General features: G+C 36.0%; 1 protein-coding gene across 4 annotated transcripts in view; it reads left to right on the top strand.

The window, feature by feature from the left end:
• Positions 1 to 5,305: 5,305 nt before the first annotated feature.
• DYNC1I2 (dynein cytoplasmic 1 intermediate chain 2) overlaps positions 5,306 to 21,692 on the top strand; it is a 58,559-nt gene continuing 42,172 nt past the window's right edge. For 3 of the 4 annotated variants that reach the window (XM_055308384.1, XM_055308382.1, XM_055308385.1), the window contains exons 1-4: positions 5,551 to 5,705; positions 7,325 to 7,441; positions 9,761 to 9,878; positions 20,827 to 20,917. In XM_055308384.1, coding sequence (XP_055164359.1) covers positions 7,334 to 7,441; positions 9,761 to 9,878; positions 20,827 to 20,917 — 317 coding nt within the window. In that variant the 5' untranslated portion in view covers positions 5,551 to 5,705; positions 7,325 to 7,333. Of the gene's footprint in view, positions 5,460 to 5,550; positions 5,706 to 7,324; positions 7,442 to 9,760; positions 9,879 to 20,826; positions 20,918 to 21,692 lie in introns of those variants that run through there. The other variant, XM_055308383.1, reaches the window with a different exon arrangement.

Here is a 21,692-nt window from a genome sequence, read left to right as displayed (position 1 = left end):
TTGTGGAAAAGTGTCCTTTTGGATATTGCCTCTGCTCTCTTCTCTCTCCCCTTCCCTTCTAGAACATCATTAGATCCTTGTTAAACCTTCTCCTCCTATCTTCCACATTTCTAATCTTTCTTCCATATTACCTTTTTGTCTTTCTGTACTACATTCTGGATAATTTATTTAGTACTACCTACCAATACAAGTATTTTCTCTTCTTGATCTACCCCTAATATTTCTAGGACCCTGGACAAAAGTACAAGTAAAAGACTATACACTATAGAGACATATTTAAAAGTCAAAAATCAAACTAATAAAGAATTAAATAAAATATATTCCCTCCTCCTATTGTGACAAAAAACAGGTTTGAGTTTAAAATTCTTGGATACATAGAGCTCTGCCCTATAATAGGGTAGGATATGCTAACCCTTTTTTTTAAATTTTTATTTATTTATGATAGTCACAGAGAGAGAGAGAGAGAGAGAGAGAGAGAGAGAGGCAGAGACATAGACAGAGGGAGAAGCAGGCTCCATGCACCCGGAGCCCAACGTGGGATTTGATCCTGGGTCTCCAGGATCGTGCCCTGGGCCAAAGGCAGGCGCTAAACCGCTGCACCACCCAGGGATCCTGGATATGCTAACTCTTAACTGCTAACCCCAAACCTCTCTCTTTTTATCCTCAGCTCCATCCCATACTGCAATGGCCATTTAATGTACACACTTAGGCAGCCAACCTACAAATCCAAATCCCATCATAGCCCCACAAGTCTCATTTCTTGGCCACCCCCTGAGAGTGCAGGCTACCCTCAGGAGGAGAGAACTAGAGAAGAGGTCTGCATAAGGAAACAGAAGCAAGCTTGAGACTATTTGAGGTGGGAATTTCAGCATCCCTGGTGTTAGAAGTATGATCTGTAAAGGGGTATATAGATTTCATATGACTGGCCATATCGTTAGCCATTCAGATTCCTCAGAGCAGACTCCAAAGTATGAGGCCCAACTTTGGGTGTAAAGGTAGTACTTCTTTCTCTCTTTAGCTATGTTCAACTCATCTCTTGAGTTTTTTTTTTTTAAGATTTTATTTATTTATTCATGAGAGACACAGAGAGTCTTTGTGGGTCTTATTCTCATATCTTGTTTTGGTTGTTTGGCTCTTGCTTTTGTTGCCTTCTTCCTTTGTGTGTTTTGTGATTTTTAAGCTTATATTTTTTGAAAATTTTCAGTGCAGAATTCTTCAAAGTGTTGAATTCTTCAAGGCTTGGAATAAGAGGAGTCCCTCCAAAAAGATTCATGTTTGCTACCTCTAGGCAGCTAAGTACATGACAGGTTTGGATAACTTTAAACCAAATTTTCAGTTCATATTTTTATGAACCATCCAGGTATTGAAATTTCAGGCTGAAAAGCCCTGGGCATTTCTCCAGGAGTAGGGGTAGGTTTCTTAAATCCAGAATATATTTAGAGGGGATCCCTGGGTGGCTCAGTGGTTTGGCTCCTGCCTTTGGCCCAGGGCGCCATCCTGGAGTCCCAGGATCAAGTCCCACATCAGGCTCCCAGCATGGAGCCTGCTTCTCCCTCTGCCTGTGTCTCTGCCTCTCTCTCTCTCTCTCTCTCTGTCTGTCATGAATAAATAAATCTTTTTTTTAAAAAAGAATATATTTAGAGGTTTCCTTTTGAAATAGCAGTCCAGGGCAGGCCTTGGGCTTTGACTCTTGTGATCTCCTGCCTACAAGCTCTGAAAATTCACCAAGTTAGGCATATGTCATTTAGGTTCCCACCTTCTTTTATCCTAAGTGCTGTTTACTTTCTTGCCAGCTCATTGAAGCAAAATGAGGGTGTTTTATCCTACATTTTTAGTTGTTTTTAGGAGGAAGGTAAATTGGAGTACGTAATCTGCTTTATTGCTCTAAAAGTCTCAAACAATCTTAACATTTCTCCAGTCTATTTTTCTTAATTCCCACTGCAAATGCATTGGCTCATTCACATGTAGTTTCTGGCTCCATCAAAAAGCATTCCAACTACATTCCCTGCTTCTAGTCTCTATCCTGCCTCTCCTCTCCATCTCCTATCCCTCCAACTAAGCTGTATCAATTAGGGTCTCAGCTGGAAGCAAATTCACCCAAAGAGTTCAAATGAAGATACTTTGATGAAAGGACCGGTTGCAGAAGGGCTGACAGAGGTAAGTGAACAATTAAACTTGATAAAGCTCAAAAAAAAAAAAAAACAACAACTTGATGAAGTACTTGGAGACTAGCTACAGAGGGGATGCTAAAGAGACAAAAGAAGGAAATAAAGTTTCCAGAGCCCAGTGAAAGAGCCATTAAAGAGGGGCCACATGCAAAAGCTGTAGCCAGGAAGGAATGAAGCTACTACTACTATCAGAGATATAACATCAAAGGAGGGAAGAAGTAGGGAAGAGATGCCAAATTTTACCTTCCATCAGTCTTCAGATAACCTTGCTTAAGCCTCTCATTAGTCAAACCCAACCACAAGGGAATCATCAAAGAAGCTGAGGTCACCCCCCTCCCCCAGGCATAGAGATTGGCAAAGAAGGGTAGGAAATGAGTTTGAAGGCCAAAAATGCCATCACATCAGACTTTCTTCGACTACTTCGAAAGTCACATGTCTAATATACTAAATTTACCACACCGTCCTCGTATTTAAAATCTGTCGGTGGATTCACATCATCTCCAGGAATAAATCTAAACTGAGATATGTGACTTTGCCCCTGCCTGTGGCTTCATTCTCTTGTTTTTGCCCTCGCCTACAGCCATTTTGAATTTTTTCCAGATTTTCCAGTGGTCTATTCTCTCATATTATGTACATTGGCCACATTCTTTCCTCTTCCTAAGGCAACTCTCTGCATCTTCTTTGCTTGGTTAACTACTAATTCAATCTTCCAAAGTCAAAGATTTAGCTCTGGAGTTACCTCCTTCTGAAAATGTTCTTTTCCAGAGTGTTTCCATCACTTCCCTACTGAATCCCATCATAATGTTTAGTTGAACTGAGTGTCCTGACAGAAATATGCATTTTAGCTCTTTTATTCAGCACCCAGCACCATTCCTGGCACACAATAGGCAATCAATAGCAAGTTTTTAAATTAATAAATGAAAACTAAACATTACAAAAAAAAAAAAAGAAAACACAGTTATAAGGACCTTTGAAATTTTAGGTTATGGGAAAAGTCCTGAAATTCAAAGAATTTTCTTTCTCAAATTTATTTCTGCGATATTTATCTTGTATATAGGCACGGTAAGATAAAGAAGACTAGGCACAGGCCCAAGGACTTAGAATTTGAATCCTAAAGGTTAATCTTAGGTTTGGGCAATGTCCCTCTAAAATGTAAGAAAGACAGTGCTTTGGTGTTAGCTTTGTTTCCAAATAATGCTTTAAATTATTTAAGTAAGAAAATTTAAAATGTGTATTTCCCCATACATGTCTGGTAAATTCACATTCCAATGACTTTTCCTTTTTTTTGTATATTAAAAACCTAACAACTGTGGAAATCATTCTTGCTTGGTTTCAATAGTATAAAATGATTGATTTTAATTTAATAAAATTCTGGGACACTTGGGTGGCTCAGTGGTTGAGCATCTGCCTTTGGCTCAGGTCATGATTGCAGGGTCCTAGGATTGAGTCCTGACTCTCCCTCTATGTCTCTGCCTCTCTCTGTGTCTCTCATGAATAAATAAGTAAAATCTTAAGAAAAAAATAGTGTAAAATTCTCACTTTTAAAAAATTATTTGAGAGAGGGCAGCTGGGTGGCTCTGCGGTTCAGCGCCACCTTCAGCCCAGGGCCTGATCCTGGAGACTGGGGATGGAGTCCCAGGTTGGGCTTCTCCCTCCACCCCCCTCTCTCTCATTAATAAATAAATAAAATCTTTAAAAAAAATTCTTTGAGAGAAAATTAAAATGCTATCCACCACACTGCAATAAAGTAATGGAGAATTATTTGCAATGCTGATAAACATTTATTTATCTATATTTATTTATTCCAACAGTAGTCATTTTAATTGTAGGCTCAAATGAACATTCCATGTGTATGTGATGAAATTTAGGAGAAAATATGGGAATTGGAAGTCTTTATTGCTGGGGTGCCTGGGTGGCTCAGTTGGTTGACCACCTGACTGTAGACTTCAGCTCAGGTCTTAATCTCAGGGTGTTGAGTTCAAGCACAGCATTGGCTCCACATCTACCTTAAAAAAAAAAAAAAGAAGTTTTTACTGTTAATTTTCTTTTTTTTTTAATTTTTATTTATTTATGATAGTCACAGAGAGAGAGAGAGAGAGGCAGAGACACAGGCAGAGGGATAAGCAGGCTCCATGCACTGGGAACCCGACATGGGACTTGATCCCAGGTCTCCAGGATCGTGCCCCAGGCCAAAGGCAGACGCCAAACGGCTGCGCCACCCAGGGATCCCTACTGTTAATTTTCATAACTCTAACACTCCAGCTAGTCAAGTTTACAAAAGCCCAAGAATGCTAGTAAAAACCAAGACTTACGAATCTTTTCCTATTTAAAGATAAATGGTCACATTTCTGACAGAATGGTCACATTTCTGACACTACATTTTCAAAATTTAGGTTTATATTTTAGATATTGCCTAAGATGCCACATGAAACATCTATAAGGCATTTTTCCTCCTAAAACTGGTGCATATATCCTAAAAAAATGTTTTTCATGTGCAGTGTAATACATAAGTTCACCACCTGAAAATAATCCATAAGATCTGGCTAATGTTGAGTTAAAGATCTTATTATATGACACATGTGCATGCATGCACATAACATATATAACACACACATATATTAATATATATGACATATGCCATTATTAATGTATTAATAATGTTAATTATTACATATTAATACATATCAATATATATGACAATTATATATGACATATATGACATATATTGTGTAAAGTACATTTATTAATATATAGTATTGATATATATTAATATATGTGTTATTAATGCCATGTTATTAATGCCACGTGTAAAATACATATATTAATATATATTTATATGCCATATATTAATATATATGACATAATATATATGACATATATATATGACATATATATGTGTATGTAAAATACATAACACATAGCACTGAGCAACGGACCACAGTACGTTAAAGGGAAGCGCTGGAAGCTTCTCCTTGGAGTACTGAAGATAGAAGGCCTCGAAGTCGGAAACCGCAAGCTCAGAAAAACACTACATGTCCCAGCATGCTTCGCGACTACCATTGACCACAATTCCCAGAATGCATTGCTCGTGGCTCGCAGGTTTCCCTTGCCGCTGGGGGTTGTAGTTCTCCCCCTGTGATCCAGTTCATCTGTAAGGCGAGGGCGGTGCGGTTGCTTACTCAGCCCGTAGACCTCAGGCGTCTTCTTGCAGTCTTGGCCAGGTTGCAGACACTTCGGGTCCTTCGGCTGGCTGAGTCCTTTGTCTTGTCTCTTGGTTTCTGCTTTTCACAGGTGAGTCACCGCGGGGCTGCCGTTCACGCCGCAGGGCCCCACCCCTTCTTTCTGGGGCGACCTCCTTCGGGTTGAAGCCGTTTGTCCCTAAGCTCTCGCCGTAGTAGCCGCCGCCCATCCCTCTTTGTGTGCTTCGGGAAGCCGCGGAGCTAGTGGCGGCGACTCTCGGGAGTTGGGAGTGAGGGAGACGGACGTTCCGCGGAGGTTGCAGGCGGGCGGAATCTTTCCCATCCCGCCAGCTGACAGGTGGGTTGGCTGTGCTTCCCGGAGGCCCTTCCGCCTGCTGTCTGCCGTCGGCGCTCCGAGCGCGGGGTGGCGGTGCCCGCTGCCCGCGCCGCCCGGCCCGGCTCCCGGAGGACAGCGCGGAGAGCCGCGCGGGGACTCGGGCAGGCCGGGGAGACGAGACGCCCCGCTGCCCTCCGCTGCCTCTCCTGACCCACCGGGGCTCGCCCGGCGCCCCAGGCCGCCTCTCCCAGGCGCCCTGCCCTGGGCCGCGCCCTGCTGGCCGTGACCTCGGGGGGAGAGTGACTCCTCGCCTTGCTCCATTTTATAAATAAAAGTCATCACGACACGGCGTTGACAGCACCCCGCATGTTGGAAAGCGCCCAGACGTGGAGGCTGTAGCCCGAAATTCCAGAGGCGCTCTCCTCCTTGTAGCTTCGGGAAAGTGAACTTGTCAGTCGCGGAGCTTCCGGCCCGGGAGGATGAGCCGGTCAGACTTTGCTGCTGTCGGGCTTTGACTAGACTAAATGTATTTAGTTTAAGTATATTTAGTAAGCTAGTGGTAATTTTTGTGTTTTTTTGCTTACCCCAAATATTACTATTACACGTCTGTTTTAGAATTTATGGGAATTTTTGTCTGGCCGGATATTGTCTTTTATCAAATTTCTAGGGATGAGTGCAGAGCTCTGGCCGTGGATTTGATCTCGGTCCTGCAGACTCAGAGCTCCTTAATGACAGCCCATGTTCTCTCTCTCTCTCTCTCTCTTTTTAAGATTTTATTTATTTGTTCTTGAGAGAGAGAGAGGCAGAGACACAGGCAGAGGGAGAAGCAGGCTCCATGCAGGGAGCCCGACGTGGGACTCGATCCCTGGTCTCCAGGATTACGCCCTAGGCTGAAGGCGGCGCCAAGCCGCGGAGCAACCCGGGCTGCCCTGTTCTCTGTCTTAATAGTCGGAGACATTGTGTTAAATTTGGGCATGTGAGCTTTAAAGCGCTTACTGTGTGCTAGCTACTTTGTTCAATTCTGAATATTCATTTTATATAAATTTCCTTATAATGTTTTTCTTCAAGTCTCAGTAATATATATGTTTGTTTGTTTATTTATTTATTTATTTATTTAAGATTTTATTTATTTATTCATGAGAGACACAGAGAGAGGCAGAGACACAGGCAGAAGGAGATGCAGGCTCCATGCAGGGAGCCCGACGCGGGACTCGATCCGGGGACTCCAGGATGATGCCCCAGGCTGAAGGCGGTGCTAAACGGCTGAGCCACCCGGGCTGCCCCCATATTTATTATTATTATTATTTTTAAAGATTTTACTTGTTTACTCATGAAAGACACAGAGAAAGAGGGAGAGACACAGGCAAAGGGAGAAGCAGGCTCCCTAAGGGGAGCCTGATGTGGACTCGATCTCAGGACCCGGGGTCATGACTTGAGCCAAAGGCAGGCAGACAGACGCTCAACTACTGAGCTACCCAGGTGCCCGTCTGCTTCCATATTTAAAAATTAGACTTTATATGCTGTCTTTCCATAGCAGTGAACTTTCATAGCTTCTTGAGAATATTCTCCTCTTGAAGACTAACTTTTTAAAAGAGAGCTACTTTAACCAACATAATTTGTCAATGATTATGTTTTTTAAGGTCGCAAACATGTCGGACAAAAGTGAATTAAAGGCAGAGTTGGAACGAAAGAAGCAGCGGTTGGCCCAAATCAGAGAGGAAAAGAAGAGAAAAGAAGAAGAAAGGAAGAAAAAGGAAGTATGTTTTATTTTTTAAGTAAACAATGTAAAATAATTGGATTTAATCTCAAATAGTTATGCCTTTCTGTAATACTTTCAGAATAGTTAAAAATCCAGCAGTCGTGACTACAAATATAGCACTGTAAGTGAATTTTCCTTTAAAGAAACCAGATATGTTAAAATGACAAAACTGATAAATTAAAATATGATTTTTTTTTACTGATTAAAAATATTTCATATAGATTTGATTGCATTTTGGGGATTTGATTTATAAAAGTCCAATTTACATAATTTCTCTTCTGGGAATGTGTGTATTACATAAGGTGAGGCACATCTATCTTTTAATGGTTCATGAAAACGTGGCATATATATCATAACTTAGTTTGGATTTTGAACTTAGTTATCTGAATGTTTTGCCAGTTTGTACTGCTAACATTTTCTCAGAATAAATAATAGAAAATACCTAATAGGTTATTTAATTGATTAGGGAGTTTGTTATCTCTTTCATCAGGAAATATTTTCACCAAGTAGTAGGTTTGATACAACCTTAAATAGAGACCATTCTCAATAGAGTTCTAGTAAGTAATCTCCTGTGTGTTCTGATTTTTCACATCACCATTTCATGTACAGCAAATATACATTGACCCTGAGCTAGAGCTATTTTATTTATGCCTGCATTGATATGTACATTTTCCCCAACTATTTGGACAGATTTGTATACTGTTACCACAGATATGTTTTAAATGGTCAGTGTAAGATAATTTGTCCTAAGGGTGCCATTGGTACCAAGGTTTTCTATTTGATAGCCAATAGCCAAGACTTCTAGAAATCTCTTAAGGGAAAAGAAAAATCAGAAAAATTGAAAGTATGATTTATGTGCAGCATTGCTATGATGTTGTAAAGGCTTGTAAACTGAAGAATTTTCTGTGATACATTATCATAAGCACATTGGAGGTTTAAGTTAGCTGTTTAGATTGAAAGTTAACTGATAGAAACAGGAGTCCGATAGGCAGAACCATTCCAAAGTAGTATCTATATAGCCTTAAACCCTTCAGTGCTGAGAACGTATTTGATTTTTGTTTTCTAAAGTTGGCTATAAGTGGCATAAATAGCCTCCTGGGGGTATCTACTACATGATTTATAGCTAATTTAAAAGTTATGAAACATCACAAGAGATGATTTAATAGTATTAAACAGTGAGTCTACTAATACATTGCTATTTATACAGATAAAGTGTCAGCTTGATAATATAGCCTGTTTGGCTATTTTGATGAAGTTTACTGATGACCTCTTTAAGTTAAAATGGTATTATAGAATATAATGATTGAAAAAATTCACTGCAAATTAATTGTATGAGTAATAGTTGTTTGGTCAAAATAGGCATCTGAGGTCTATATGTAAAACTTCCTTTGAAGGCTTAGATTTCGTTTGAGATATTTTGGATGCTTTGAGATTATTATAGTTTACCTGGAAGATTTTGCTAAAAGCGACCGAAATAAAAGCTGACAATATTTTTTTTTTAAAGATTTTATTTATTCATTCATGAGAGACAGAGAGAGAAAGGCAGAGACACCGCAAAGGGAGAAGTAGGCTCCATGCAGGGAGCCTGACGTGGGACTCGATCCCGGGTCTCCAGGATCACGCCCTGGGCTGAAGTCGGCGCTAAACCGCTGAGCCACCCGGGCTGCCCAGCTGACAATAATTTCGATAACAAATGTTTTGTGTTATGCAAAAGTGAATTTTAACTTTACCAAATTCAACCATGTTTTTAGTGTCATAAAAATAAGACCTATAGTTTAAAAAGACAAAAATAAAAACCTTTCTCCAGATGAGTTTTTGACAAACATCTTCTCCATAAAATTGAATAAATACAATGAAGACTTCATACAGAAGTTTGAGGTATTCATACTGATGATTTTCAACAAATTACATTGTCCATTTACTTAAAATTTGTTACCTCTTAAATATTTTAATCTTTTTTTTCCCCACAGTGTTGTGATATTTATATCTAAGCTTTTGTGCCACTAGAGGAGGTTTCCACAATTCCTAACTGTGGATAACAATTTCAAACTATAGATAAATAGAAGTTGACTGTACTTTTTGAATTTATCTATTAGGTAAAAACTTTTATGGGAACTCCTTGATTATGAATCATTTGGAGATTACGTACTAGAACTCTACGGAGAATGGTTTTCATTTAATATAATGTGCGTTCAAAACTCAGTCTATCCCCCAGAGTATACAGTATTAGTATATTATTTAAAATACACTTTTTTTTTTGCAAACGAAAATGTTTCATACCCTATGTAAATTTAAGTTTTTAACTTTAAAAATCTAGACTGATCAGAAGAAGGAAGCAGTCGCTCCTGTGCAAGAAGAATCAGATCTTGAAAAAAAAAGAAGAGAAGCAGAAGCATTGCTTCAAAGCATGGGGCTGACTCCAGAATCCCCCATTGGTAAGGATGAGAATATATCCATTTATAAGACCTAAGAATAGATACTATTCAGCTCAGGTGTATCTGAGATGAATGCATTGACTTTAATATATTCAGCATATTTTTCTTATTTCTGTCTCTTAAAAGTGATTGATCTTATAATTTATTCAGAATTATATTTTTTCACATGTGCCAATATATGATTATTTTGTTAAAAGGGTTGCAAGATTAAGTGTACTTATTAACATACACTGAACAACCAATTGACTTTTCTTATTAAATCAGTAATTTATTTCAACATTTGTTGAACAGGTTTTCTGTGCCATACTGTATTTAGTTCAAAGATGACTGTGATTCCTTATCTTAACTCTGTATTTTTTTCTGTAGGTTAAAAAGAGGTATAATAAAGTTCTAAAAGTTTTGTTTGTATTTAGAGGTATAGGAATGGAAGGAAAAGATAGCCTTCTAATTTCATCGCTAATAAGGGAAATAGTATTGGTAGCTTATTTTGGCAGCAATTTGACTTGCTCTTTTTTTTAGCTATTCATTATGATAACGGTACTAAACCATAAAGCTGAAATAGTAGAGATACTGAAAACAATCTAATTGCATGTCAGAAAGCATTAGGTACTTCCTTAAAATAATTCTGATCTGGACGCTGTTACACAGTATTTTAGTTTGAGATGGCCTTTGTCATTTAGGGTTCATTTGTGGGCTAATTCCATCTAGTTAAGGGGATAAATACCAGAAATAGTAACTGCTATTTGCCTGTTGTGAAACTACAACACAACTATTTCTAGAGCTGATATTTCTAGGTTTCAAGATGAAAAAGCTTTCAGGTCATTTGCTTTTTTCTTAATGGCAGAATTTGAAGATTGAAATATATTAATTTATATGTATTTAATAAGTTTACATTGTATATTGCAATTTTAAAAGTAAATCAATCAGAACCAGCATTGTTAAAATAGTAACTAAACCAAGTTCCTTGTTAGTTTGATAGTCTTTGATCAGTTTTTCTGTCATTGGCTTTCTTTTTCTCCTGCAGAAATTTTTTTTCTTTTCTGTTTTTAGGACTTCAGTTTCACTGAATTCACTTGCTTATATTTCTCAGTTCATGGCCCTCCTCCATTATCAAGTCTTGAAAGACCATTCTTCAAGGGGGGTGGCGTGTGTGTTTCTCCCTCTTTCCCCATCTCCAATTTCATTTCCCTTCCCGGTCTGCATTAAGTACCCATTCTTGCATTTTTAACTTTTGATCTATCCTACATGTGTTTACACATTTCAAAGTTTCATATGTGTGTGTTTGTATGTTTAATATACATAAATGGCCTTGTATCATTTTGTTTGTACCTTTTTGTCAAGCAGTATTTGAGACCTACCCATGTTGCTAAGTACAGATCTAGTTATTAATTTTTGACTGCATAATATTCCATTGTATTTTACTTATATGTTCCCCAAGTAATATGTACTTAGATTGCTTCTATCTCTTTGCTTTGCTATTACAGTCAATACTATAAAGAATATATACTTTCCCATTGAGAACTGTGGAAAAGTTTCTCTGGGGTGTATGCATAAGAATTGACTTGCTGTGTTATTGTGTTTAAGCTTACTTACATTTATTAGATTCTACGTACCACTCTCAAGAATGACTACTGGTTTACCCTCCTAATGCCAGTGAATGAGAAAGTGACTATTTTATCATATCTACATCATCACCTGATTTTATTCAACTTTCCAGTTTTTGCCAATTTGATGGATATAAAGTAGTATATCAAAATGTTTTAATATGAATTTATCTTTTTATACTGAGGTTGATGGTTTCTCAAATATCTATTTTTTGTCTTCTATGAATTGCATATTCATATCTGTAACCTATTTACTATTGGAGTTCTTTATCTTCTTGCTGTAGGAGTTCCTTGTATATTTTAGGAGAGGACTTCTTTGTTTTAGTCTTTCTAAAAAAAAAAAAAAAGCCTTCTCTCAGTCTATTACCTGTTAACTCTGTTTATAGTTTCTTTCATTGAAACTAATCCTTCATTTTAATATGTTCAAATCCTTCATTTTTATAATAGAGCTGCCAATTATAACCCTTTTTGGTACTTTTTGGTCTTTTTTTTTTTTTAAGAAATCCTTTCTTTGAGGACACAATATATATTTTCCTACATTTTTTCTTTTTTTTTTTTTAAGATTTTATTTATTTATTCATGAGAGACAGAGAGAGAGAGAGAGAGAGAGGCAGAGACACAGGCAGAAGGAGAAGCAAGCTCCACACAGGCAGCCCGACGTGGGACTTGATCCCAGGTCTCCAGGATCATACCCTGTGCTGAAGGCAGCACTAAACCGCTGAGCCACCCAGGCTGCTCCCTACGTTTTTTTCTATTAGGCTTTATAGTTTTAGCCTTCACCTTTAGATGTTTGGGTTATATTTTTGAATATAGTGTGAGTTAGGGATCCAATCTAGTTTTCTCCATATAGTTAGTTAATTTTCTCAGTACTATTTATTAAATAGTTCATCTTTTCTCTCACTGATATCTATCTGATGCCAACTTTGTCATACAATCAGTTCCCATATATTCATGACAGTTCTGGGCTCTGTATTCTTACTGTTGATCCAATTTGTCTGGTTCTATACTATTAACCCATGGTTTTAATCACTATGGCTTTGTATTCTGTCCTAATTTCTGATATAGGAAATCACCCCTCTTTTTTCTTCTTTTTCAAAATAGCCCTAGCTTTATAAATTTTTCTTCCTCTATAAAAAATTAAACTTTCCCCTCACCCAAATCTTGCTGCACCATATGCTACATTAGTGATATGTTTTTAGTTTTTTTAGATATAGAAGATTTTCCACCCACTACTTTTTGCCCTATGGCATCAAGTTTTTGAAGAGAGCGGGCTGGTCTCTTAGAATGTCCCACCTTCTGGGTTTATATGATGGTTTTCTCATATTTAGCTTTTGTTCTTCTATCTTTTGTATTTCTTCTCAACTGGAAATTAGACTTAAAAAACTTGTTTGGTTCAGGTTGAACATCTTTGGCAAGAGTATCTCATAAATGATTCTTTGTACTTCTTGTTATATCACATCAGTAGCCCATATGCCTGGTTGTTGGGCTATTGGTGATGCTAAGATTGATTACTAGGTTACAATTGTGACTGCAAGGTCTCTCCATCATAGTTATATTTTTATTTTCCTTATGATTATCAGGTAGTATCTAGAGGTGGTACTTTGGCACCATGTGAATATTCACCTCTTCATCAACTTTTTACCAAATGATTTTAATACTACTTGGTAATTCTTATCTAAATCAGATATTAAATTAGGAGTTGCAGAATTGTTTTTATAATTCCATCATTCCATCTGTACTTATTGTCTGAAATTCTTCTGTAATGGAGAATTTTCCCTCAGTAATTAGATTTATTTGGTTACTGTAAATGAATTTCCTGTTAGAAAAACAGAAGACATGCTTGATTTTTTTTCAATTTAATTACTAATCACCTCTAGGGGTGGCAGAGATTTGGGGTGTATTTTTTAAATAGATTAGCTAATACTTTATTTACAATTTTTATATATATATTTCTAAGTGAATTTATCTTTCTTGTAGTGTCCATGCCTTAGTAGTTATGATTTTATTTATTTTTTTAGAAGATTTTATTTATTTATTCATGAGAGACAAAGAAAGGCAGACATAGGCAGAGGGAGAAGCAGGCTCCCCATAGGGAGCCTGATGTTGGACTCGATCCCAGGACCCTCGGATCATGACCTTAGCCGAAGGCAGACACTCAACCGCTGAGCCACCCAGGTGCCCCAATGGTTGTGATTTTAAAATAAATTGGACAGCTTTACCTTTTGCTATTTTGTAGCACAGTTTGTATAAAGGATAGATGTTACCTATTCTATAAAACTTGGTAGAATTCAATTGTAAAACTGCCTGGGTATTACATTTTTTTTCCCCAGGGGTTAGTTGAGAGCAGAGGTTATTAGCCATTTCAGATCTCTTTGTAAGGTTATAGTCTCTTCAAGTTTTCCTTTTCTTTTTGTATCAGTTTGAATTTTTTAAAATCATAATAAACATTTATTATCTCTCAGTTTCTATTAGGAATTTGGTAGTGACTTAGCTGAGTGGTTCTGGCTCAGGGTATGTCATAGCATTGAAGTCAAGATGTCAATCAGAGCTGCAGTTATCTCAAAGCTTGCCTTGTGCTAAGATTTGCTTTTAAGGTGCCTTACTCACATGGCTGGTAAGTTGGTGCTGACTGTTGTTAGTGAGAGGCCTGAGTTCCTATCTACATGGGCCACTCCACAGAACTGCTGGAGTATGCTTGCAGAATGTTAGGTTCTCCAGAGTGGTGCGATCCAAAGATAAAGACAGCCAAGAAAAAAGCTATTATTTTTATGACTTACTCTTGGAAGTCATCAATTCCACTACATTCTGTTGACTGGAATTCACAAAGTATTTGGGCATGCTTTAAAACTGCCAGAGTATTTGCAGTAAATTCATAGATCTTGTGATATTTTGAGATGATCATATGCTTTTTTCTCTTGTAATAGATTAATTTGATGATTTACAATGATAGCTTTTCTTATGGAGAAGCATGCTTACATTCTGGAATAAACAACTTAGTTATGAGATAATTCTTTTCTTATGTGTTGCTGAATTCATTTGCAAGTATTTTATTTGGGAGTTCTTCATCTATACTCTTAAGAGAATCATACCCGTAATTTTTTTCCTTTTATTATATCTTGTCTGGCCATTATAATAGATATAATGGTATCTGGTCATAGTAGCCACATTAAATGAGTTGTGTGGTTTTTCTTCTTCTGTTCTCTGACAGATTCCTTAAAAATCTTTCCAGTATTTATTTAAAATTATACCGGAAGAATACAGGATACAGATGAAGGCAGTGTCTACCAAACTTACTTGACAGTAGCCCAAAATAAAAAATACATTATATATCATGACCCAGCATGGATACTTGTTTTTCTTTTCACTACAGAATGTATTTAGTAAATATGTTTTAATTATAGAAGGGTAAAAATACTGCCAGAATATTCAAGAGGATTTATTAAAAATACCAATCTCTTCCTAAAATAGACTTTTTTCTTTTTTTTTATTCTGAAAAGAATTTGTTTTTTAAAAAAAGATAGAGCTAATAAAGTGTCTTTTAGCTTCTCATTGGTAGATTCCTATTTATTTGGTGAGTTGACTGTTTTATGAGAGACCCTTGAAAGCAGAGAAAATAATATTTTTATCCCTGGTGTCCAGCACAGGCTAGACACTTAAATGTTTGTTCAATTATTATTAGGCCATATGTCTTTCTACCTTGTAAGGCCAAATAAAAGCCATCTGCTTTAAAAGCAAAATCAAAACCTGATTGTTTAAATTTCAGAAAAAAGCATAGTGGAAATTGAAATTTGAATATTTCATAAAAGAAGCATGGCTTTTTTTTTTAATTTTTTATTTTTTTTTAAAAAAAGCTAAATCTAAGTGGCCAGTTTTAAGAAAGTTAATTTTAGGTACAACTGTTTTCAAGACATATTGTATCCAATATAGAGTTGTTAAGCACTGATGATTGAAAAAAATAAAGTCATTCTCTTTTGATGTATAACTACTGTTTTGATGGTCTTGTAAAGAGATGAAAACAGACACTGTCAATTATTCTGCAGCCGAGTCTGTATCAGCAAGGCACAAAACATTGATTAGTGTGACAATTTATTATCTGGATTTTCTTTATTAGGAAGAAACAAAAAAACTTTGCCAGTCAAAAATAATTATTGCTTCATTTATTTCCCTTGCACGCCTTTTGAATATCTTAAATCTCATTTAAAAAAAAATCTCATTTTTTCCCATTTTTATGAGAAATAATTGATATATATCACTATATAAGTTTAAGGTATATTGTATGATGGTTTGATTCACATATATTGTAAAATAATTTAACAGTAGGTTTAGTTAACATCTGTCATCTCATCCAGATATACTAAGAAGAAAAGAAATTTCTTCTGATGACAACTTTTGGAATCTATTTTTTTTTAAGATTTTTTTAAATTTATTTATGAGAGACACAATGAGAGAGAGGCAGAAACATAGGCAGAGGGAGAAGCAGGCTCCATGCAGGGAGCCCGATGCGGGACTCGATCCCAGGACTCCAGGATCATGTCCTGGGCCGAAGGCAGGCGCTAAACCCTGAGCGACCCAGGGATCCCTAGAATCTACTTTTTTAAACACTTTTCCTATATACCATATAACGGTATTAACTATAGTCATCATATTGTATGCTTTATCTCTAGTACTTATTTATCTTGTAATTGGTAAATTGATCAGATGGAATGAATGGTTCCCATGTACCAAGTCATTTCTTCATGTTTAGCCTAATTTTAACAAATTATTCACTATAGTATTTTAATACCACAGAATTTTATTCTTTTTAAAAATATTTTATTTATTTATTCATGAGAGACACACAGAGAGAGAGAGACAGAGAGAGAGAGAGAGAGAGAGACTTAGGCAGAGGGAGAAGCAGACTTCCTGCAGGGAGCCCGATGTGGGACTCGATCCCGGGTCTCCAGGATCACGCCCTGGGCCGAAGACGGGTGCTAAACTGCTGAGCCACCCGGGGATCCCCACAGAATTTTATTATTTATTAATTTCTTTTAAAAAAGTTATCTGATGTTCTGAATTACATTAAAGACAATGAGAGAAATGAAACACTTAGAAGAGACTACTGAGAATATTTAAATTTCGTTACCAGGAGAAGAGGCCATAGAAAGGGGAAAATTAATATTTAAGAGAGTTAAGGTTTAAAGCATTATCTATCAGGACAAAAAAAGGAAGTTACGAAAATAAGTTTTTCAAATGTTATTGTTCCAGGCTAAGAGTATCCACAAGGGGGCATTATTGTAGTGAGGGCTATGTGTGAGTATTCAGTATCATAGATTAGCTAGAGGAGGGCTTACAACTTCAGGTTATCTCAGAAGCTCACTCCTTCCATTTTACTGTATCTACCAGCTCCTACTCCCTCTATTCACATTCCTTGACTGTTCACCTTTCTAGGTTCTTCTTCCTAGCAAAAGCCCCTTCTTGCCAGAGGCTTTCTTCTACCTGATAAATAATTGGGCTGTGCCTCATCTTTCATCTCTGAGATGTTTGTGTGGTTCTGAGTGGTTAACTCAAACTTAATTCTAAACATAAATCTGGGTGCATTCCTAGGTAATTTCTGGTTTAAAAATATTCTAGATGTTTCCTCGCAGGCCAAGAGGCAACAGTATTGGTTTTATATCCTTGGAAGGCCAAAATCTAAACTGGTAGGAAAGGCCTTTTTGATTGAGTTTTTGTTCTAGATAATTAAAGAGTCAGTCTTTTCAATATTACTTATGTGATCAGTGAATCCCATGATGTAGATTTGTTTTTCAGTTTATTCTGTATTTCTCCTCTGGTTCTCAAAGAAGGAAATAAGTATCTTTGTTCTTCATGAACTTCTAAGAAACTTAAATTTGTTCAGATATTCACCTATGTTAATGTTAAATCTTTTGTGCCTTTTTAAAGCCTTGTCTTAGGCTATTCTCTCTCTCTTATATATAAATATATCTCTTATATATAAATATATAAGAGAGATAATTGGAGTGAAAGTAATGAGACTGAATCACTGTTCTTACTAAGCAGATTGTATCTCAGATACTTGGCAAAAGCCAATTAGTAATGGCTTTGTTATTTTTATATCTGATTGGACTCTTAAATCATCTTTACAAATGAATTCTAAAGTTGTCTTTTTTTGAGATTTGAAGTGCTATGAGTTCAGAATTTTTTTTTAACCTCCATGAATGCATGCTCTTTGCTCTTAGAGGTTGTTGAATCTGAGAGTATGGTGGCATTGCCTTATTGTGCAATTACTGTAGTCTTTGATCTTTCTAGACTAATTATTTTGAAATATGGTAGTGACCAAACAACACTGCCATTCCCTTTTTTTTCTGTTAATACTCTTTTTTCAATAATGATAATTTTCTTTTTCTAGGTTTGCCTCTTCTGTAGTATACATTATTTATTATTGCAAGATGAAATGGGTGAACCAGATAATTTTGAGTGTTAAATGAGTCCTTTCTATAAGCTGGCTTGAAAACTACCTTTTGTGAGAAATGATGGTATAGCTCTGGGATGGAGATTTTTATTGAATTACAAATTTGATGTCATGGCAATTAATTTTGCTTCTGGCTAATAAACTATAATAATTTGGTAGCCTTGCTCCTGTAACTTATATTTATCTTGGGAACTTTTATTTTGACACACTTATTGGCTAGGTTAATATGTTTATGTATGTATAATTACTGTTTAACTTGTTTCCATAAAGAATTTGAGGTAACTTTTTTTTATAATGTAGTCTTAGCTAAGTAAGATACTGTTGAATTTATTGAGTTGAGTCAATGATACTTGAAGTTATCAGAAAGGGGAAAAATGCAATAAACTGAAAAAGAATTTTATACTTTATCACAAATAATTAGATTAATAGGAATATTACTGTTTTCCTCCAGTCTTCTTAATATATATGTATAGTTAGAAAAATTATTCTCCTAAGCATTAAGGAATACAAAATTTCTTCTTTAATCTTTAAAAGAAAAATCTTAAATATGAGAAAATTATGATGCTTCACTATAATAAACACATGCTTGTCCTTCAGCAAAGTAGGCAAACTGGTATGAGATACTATTTATTTCTGTATCGGTTGGGACTTAGACAAAGGAAAAACCTCACATTGAGAAACAGACAAAAAGATGAGGAATATAACCTAAATGAAGTTAGGGGGCATTAATGTCATTTTAATTTTTTAAATATTTTATCCATTTGTTTATTTGAGAGAGATTGAGAGTGAGAGAGCACAAGCAGGGGGAGCAGCAGAGGGAGAGGGAGGCTCCCTGTTTGTCAGGGAGCCTGCTATGGGACTTGATCCCAGAACCCAGGGATCATGAGCTGGGGTGAAGGCAGACGCTTAACCGACTGAACCACCAGGTGCCCCAGTGTTCTTTTATTTTTGTTTTATTTTATTATTATCTTTTTTTTTTTTTTGATTTTATTTATTCACAAGAGACACAGAGAAAGAGGCAGAGACACAGGCAGAGGGAGGAGAAGCAGGCTCCATGTGGGGAGCCCGATGTGGGACTTGATCCTGGGGCTCCAGGATCACACCCTGAGCTGAAGGCAGATGCCCAACTGCTGAGCCACCCAGGCGTCCCCATATTTTTAGATAGAAATCATATTTAGCCACTTTAGGTGTTATACTCAGCATCTAGCACAGTGCCATCCACTTGTGAACCGTATGAAGGTGATGTGGTTTTATAGTTGTTTCTAAGAAATTTAGTCACACAATTAGAAACATTTAATTATTTTTTTATAGTCCTTTGGATTTCAAGAATTAATCACAGTATCTCAGGAAACATTCTAGCTGTGATTTTTTTCTTCTAATCTTACTATTGGTTACCAATGGAATTTGCCATTCAAAAAATAAAGATGATTAGTTTTCTACCTGTGTTTAAGATGTAATTCATCATTGGGGTACCTGGCTAGCTCCGTCAGTAGAACATGTGACTCTTGATCCTCAGGGTCATGAGTTCACATCTCACATTGAGTGTAGAGGTTATATTACCAAAAAAAAAAAAAAAAGCAAAAGATATAATTCATCATACTAAACTTGTACATTTTGTAGATTAGCAAACCCAGCTTCTTCTTTTGTATCATGTATAAACATTTAAATATACTTTTAAGGGTTCAATGAATGTTACTCTCTCTAAAACACAGATTTTTAATTAAATACATCTTTAGGTTAGTTCCTTTGTAATTAGGAACTTATATTTTCAGTAGACTATTAAAAGGAGGGCTTGCAACTCAACATACAATGTGTCAGTCACTTAATATTATATACTGAAAAATTATTTTAAAAAGATACTTGGGATTGGGGAGATTTATGGTAAAATTTAACCAGAAGATGGCAGTGATGATCCTCCTATACTTCCTGCAATGGTAATCAAAATGTTTTACAAATGTAATAGCATGAAATGTGCACGTTTAAGTGTTGATATATAATGTTAAGAGTGATGATTTAGGGGAAAGCATTTGCTGTTTGTTTTATATACTATGAAAAATGTATATTTTTCTATAAGAAGGGATTAAGAATATTTTGGGTGTCTGTATCTTTGTCTGTACACTTCAGTTTTTTCTGAATACTGGGGTAAGGAAGTTATCATAAGTCTTGCCTTGTTTAAGTTGCATGCATCACTTTATGTTATGCATCATGTCTAGAAGGCATGCTGTTTTATGGCCTGTTTGCATTTTTCACCCAAATTGCTGGAACTAATGGACATTTTAAAGGAGCCATTCCTTTAGCTGTAGTCATTTTCTTTAAATTGGCCCCTTTTCTTTGTGGGGGGAATATGAAATCATTTAAGGTATTTCTGAAATAAATTGTTAGATGAAAATTAACATTTTAAAATGAATCTCAGAAGATTTTTTAATAGTCTACTGAAAAGAGTATAAGTTCCTAATTACAAAGGAACTAATCCAAATGACTTTTGAAGAATATTTCAGAGTTTTGATTTTGACAGCAATTTTAAGTAATATTTATAATATCTGGTGATCTTAAAAGTGAGAAGTTAGAAAGGGGGGAAGGAATGCTCTCCTTTGAAAATTAGTGCCCACATTTGGTGTTGGCTGGGATAAAGATGCATCCTTTCATAATCTTGCTTTTTTTTTAATATAAAACCCAAATGCATTTTGCCAGAGAAATTGCATGAATCGTCAGCATGCGTTGTTAACTTTGTCTTTCTCCTCTTCTTTCTACTGTTCATTTTCATTCATGTATTTTTGTTTTTTGGTTTGCCATTTTTTTCTTTTTTGTTAATTACTTCATGTTAAATTTGAAACGTCATAAGCTGAGCAACCTCTCCGTGTAGTAACAGCGGATACCTGTCTATTTCACTATTTAGTCCCTCCTCCTATGTCTCCATCCTCCAAATCTGTGAGCACACCAAGTGAAGCTGGAAGCCAAGACTCTGGAGATGGCGCAGTGGGATCTAGGTACAGTAAATTTCTTTTAATAGTCTAATGATAGAATGCATTTGGTGCCCACATACTGTTGATGCTTTAGAGAGACTAAATAGCTATGTTGAAACTAACATTTTGCAATCTAAGTGGCAGAGAAATTATTTGTTGTAAATTAGGGAAAATTTTTTAATAGTATTTTAACTGATTAATTTAGACTGAATAGTTAATTGATTTTATACTAATTATTTTATATTAAAATAGAGATGTTAATTCATTTATTTTTTTATTTAAGCATACTACACAGGTTACTGTGTAAATCTCTTGTATATATAACATAAACAATGTAAATAGTGTATAAATAGTGTATGATAGTATAAAAGTATAAATGTAGTATAAATGGTATAAATACAGTGTAAAATAGTTTATAAATAATGTAAAACCTCTTTGTGCTTAATTTTCCATTCAGTAATTGAAAATCTAAACAATTCAGTTTAAACCCTTCAATTGTGTTGTATTGAGTTATTAATTCTAGTTAAGATAGAAAATAGTAGTGCCTAAAATATCAAATAGAGGTAACTGCTAAGGAAACAGTGTTTACTGTCTTGAGGGCATTATGCTAAATGAAATAAGTCAGAGAAAGACAAATACTGAATTATGTCACTTATGTGTGGAATCTAAAAAAAACCCCAAAATCAAAGAAATCCAAGGTCATATAGATACAGAGAACAGATTGGTGGTTGCCAGAGGTGACAGATGGGGAATGGTCAAAATGGGTGAAGAGTTTCAAAAGGTACAAACTTCTAGTTAT

This window comes from Nyctereutes procyonoides, unplaced genomic scaffold (assembly GCF_905146905.1).
Source record: "Nyctereutes procyonoides isolate TBG_1078 unplaced genomic scaffold, NYPRO_anot_genome, whole genome shotgun sequence".
Classification (NCBI taxonomy): domain Eukaryota; kingdom Metazoa; phylum Chordata; class Mammalia; order Carnivora; family Canidae; genus Nyctereutes; species Nyctereutes procyonoides.
Note: the sequence above shows the minus strand (reverse complement) of the source record. Positions and strands in the feature narration are given on the sequence as shown.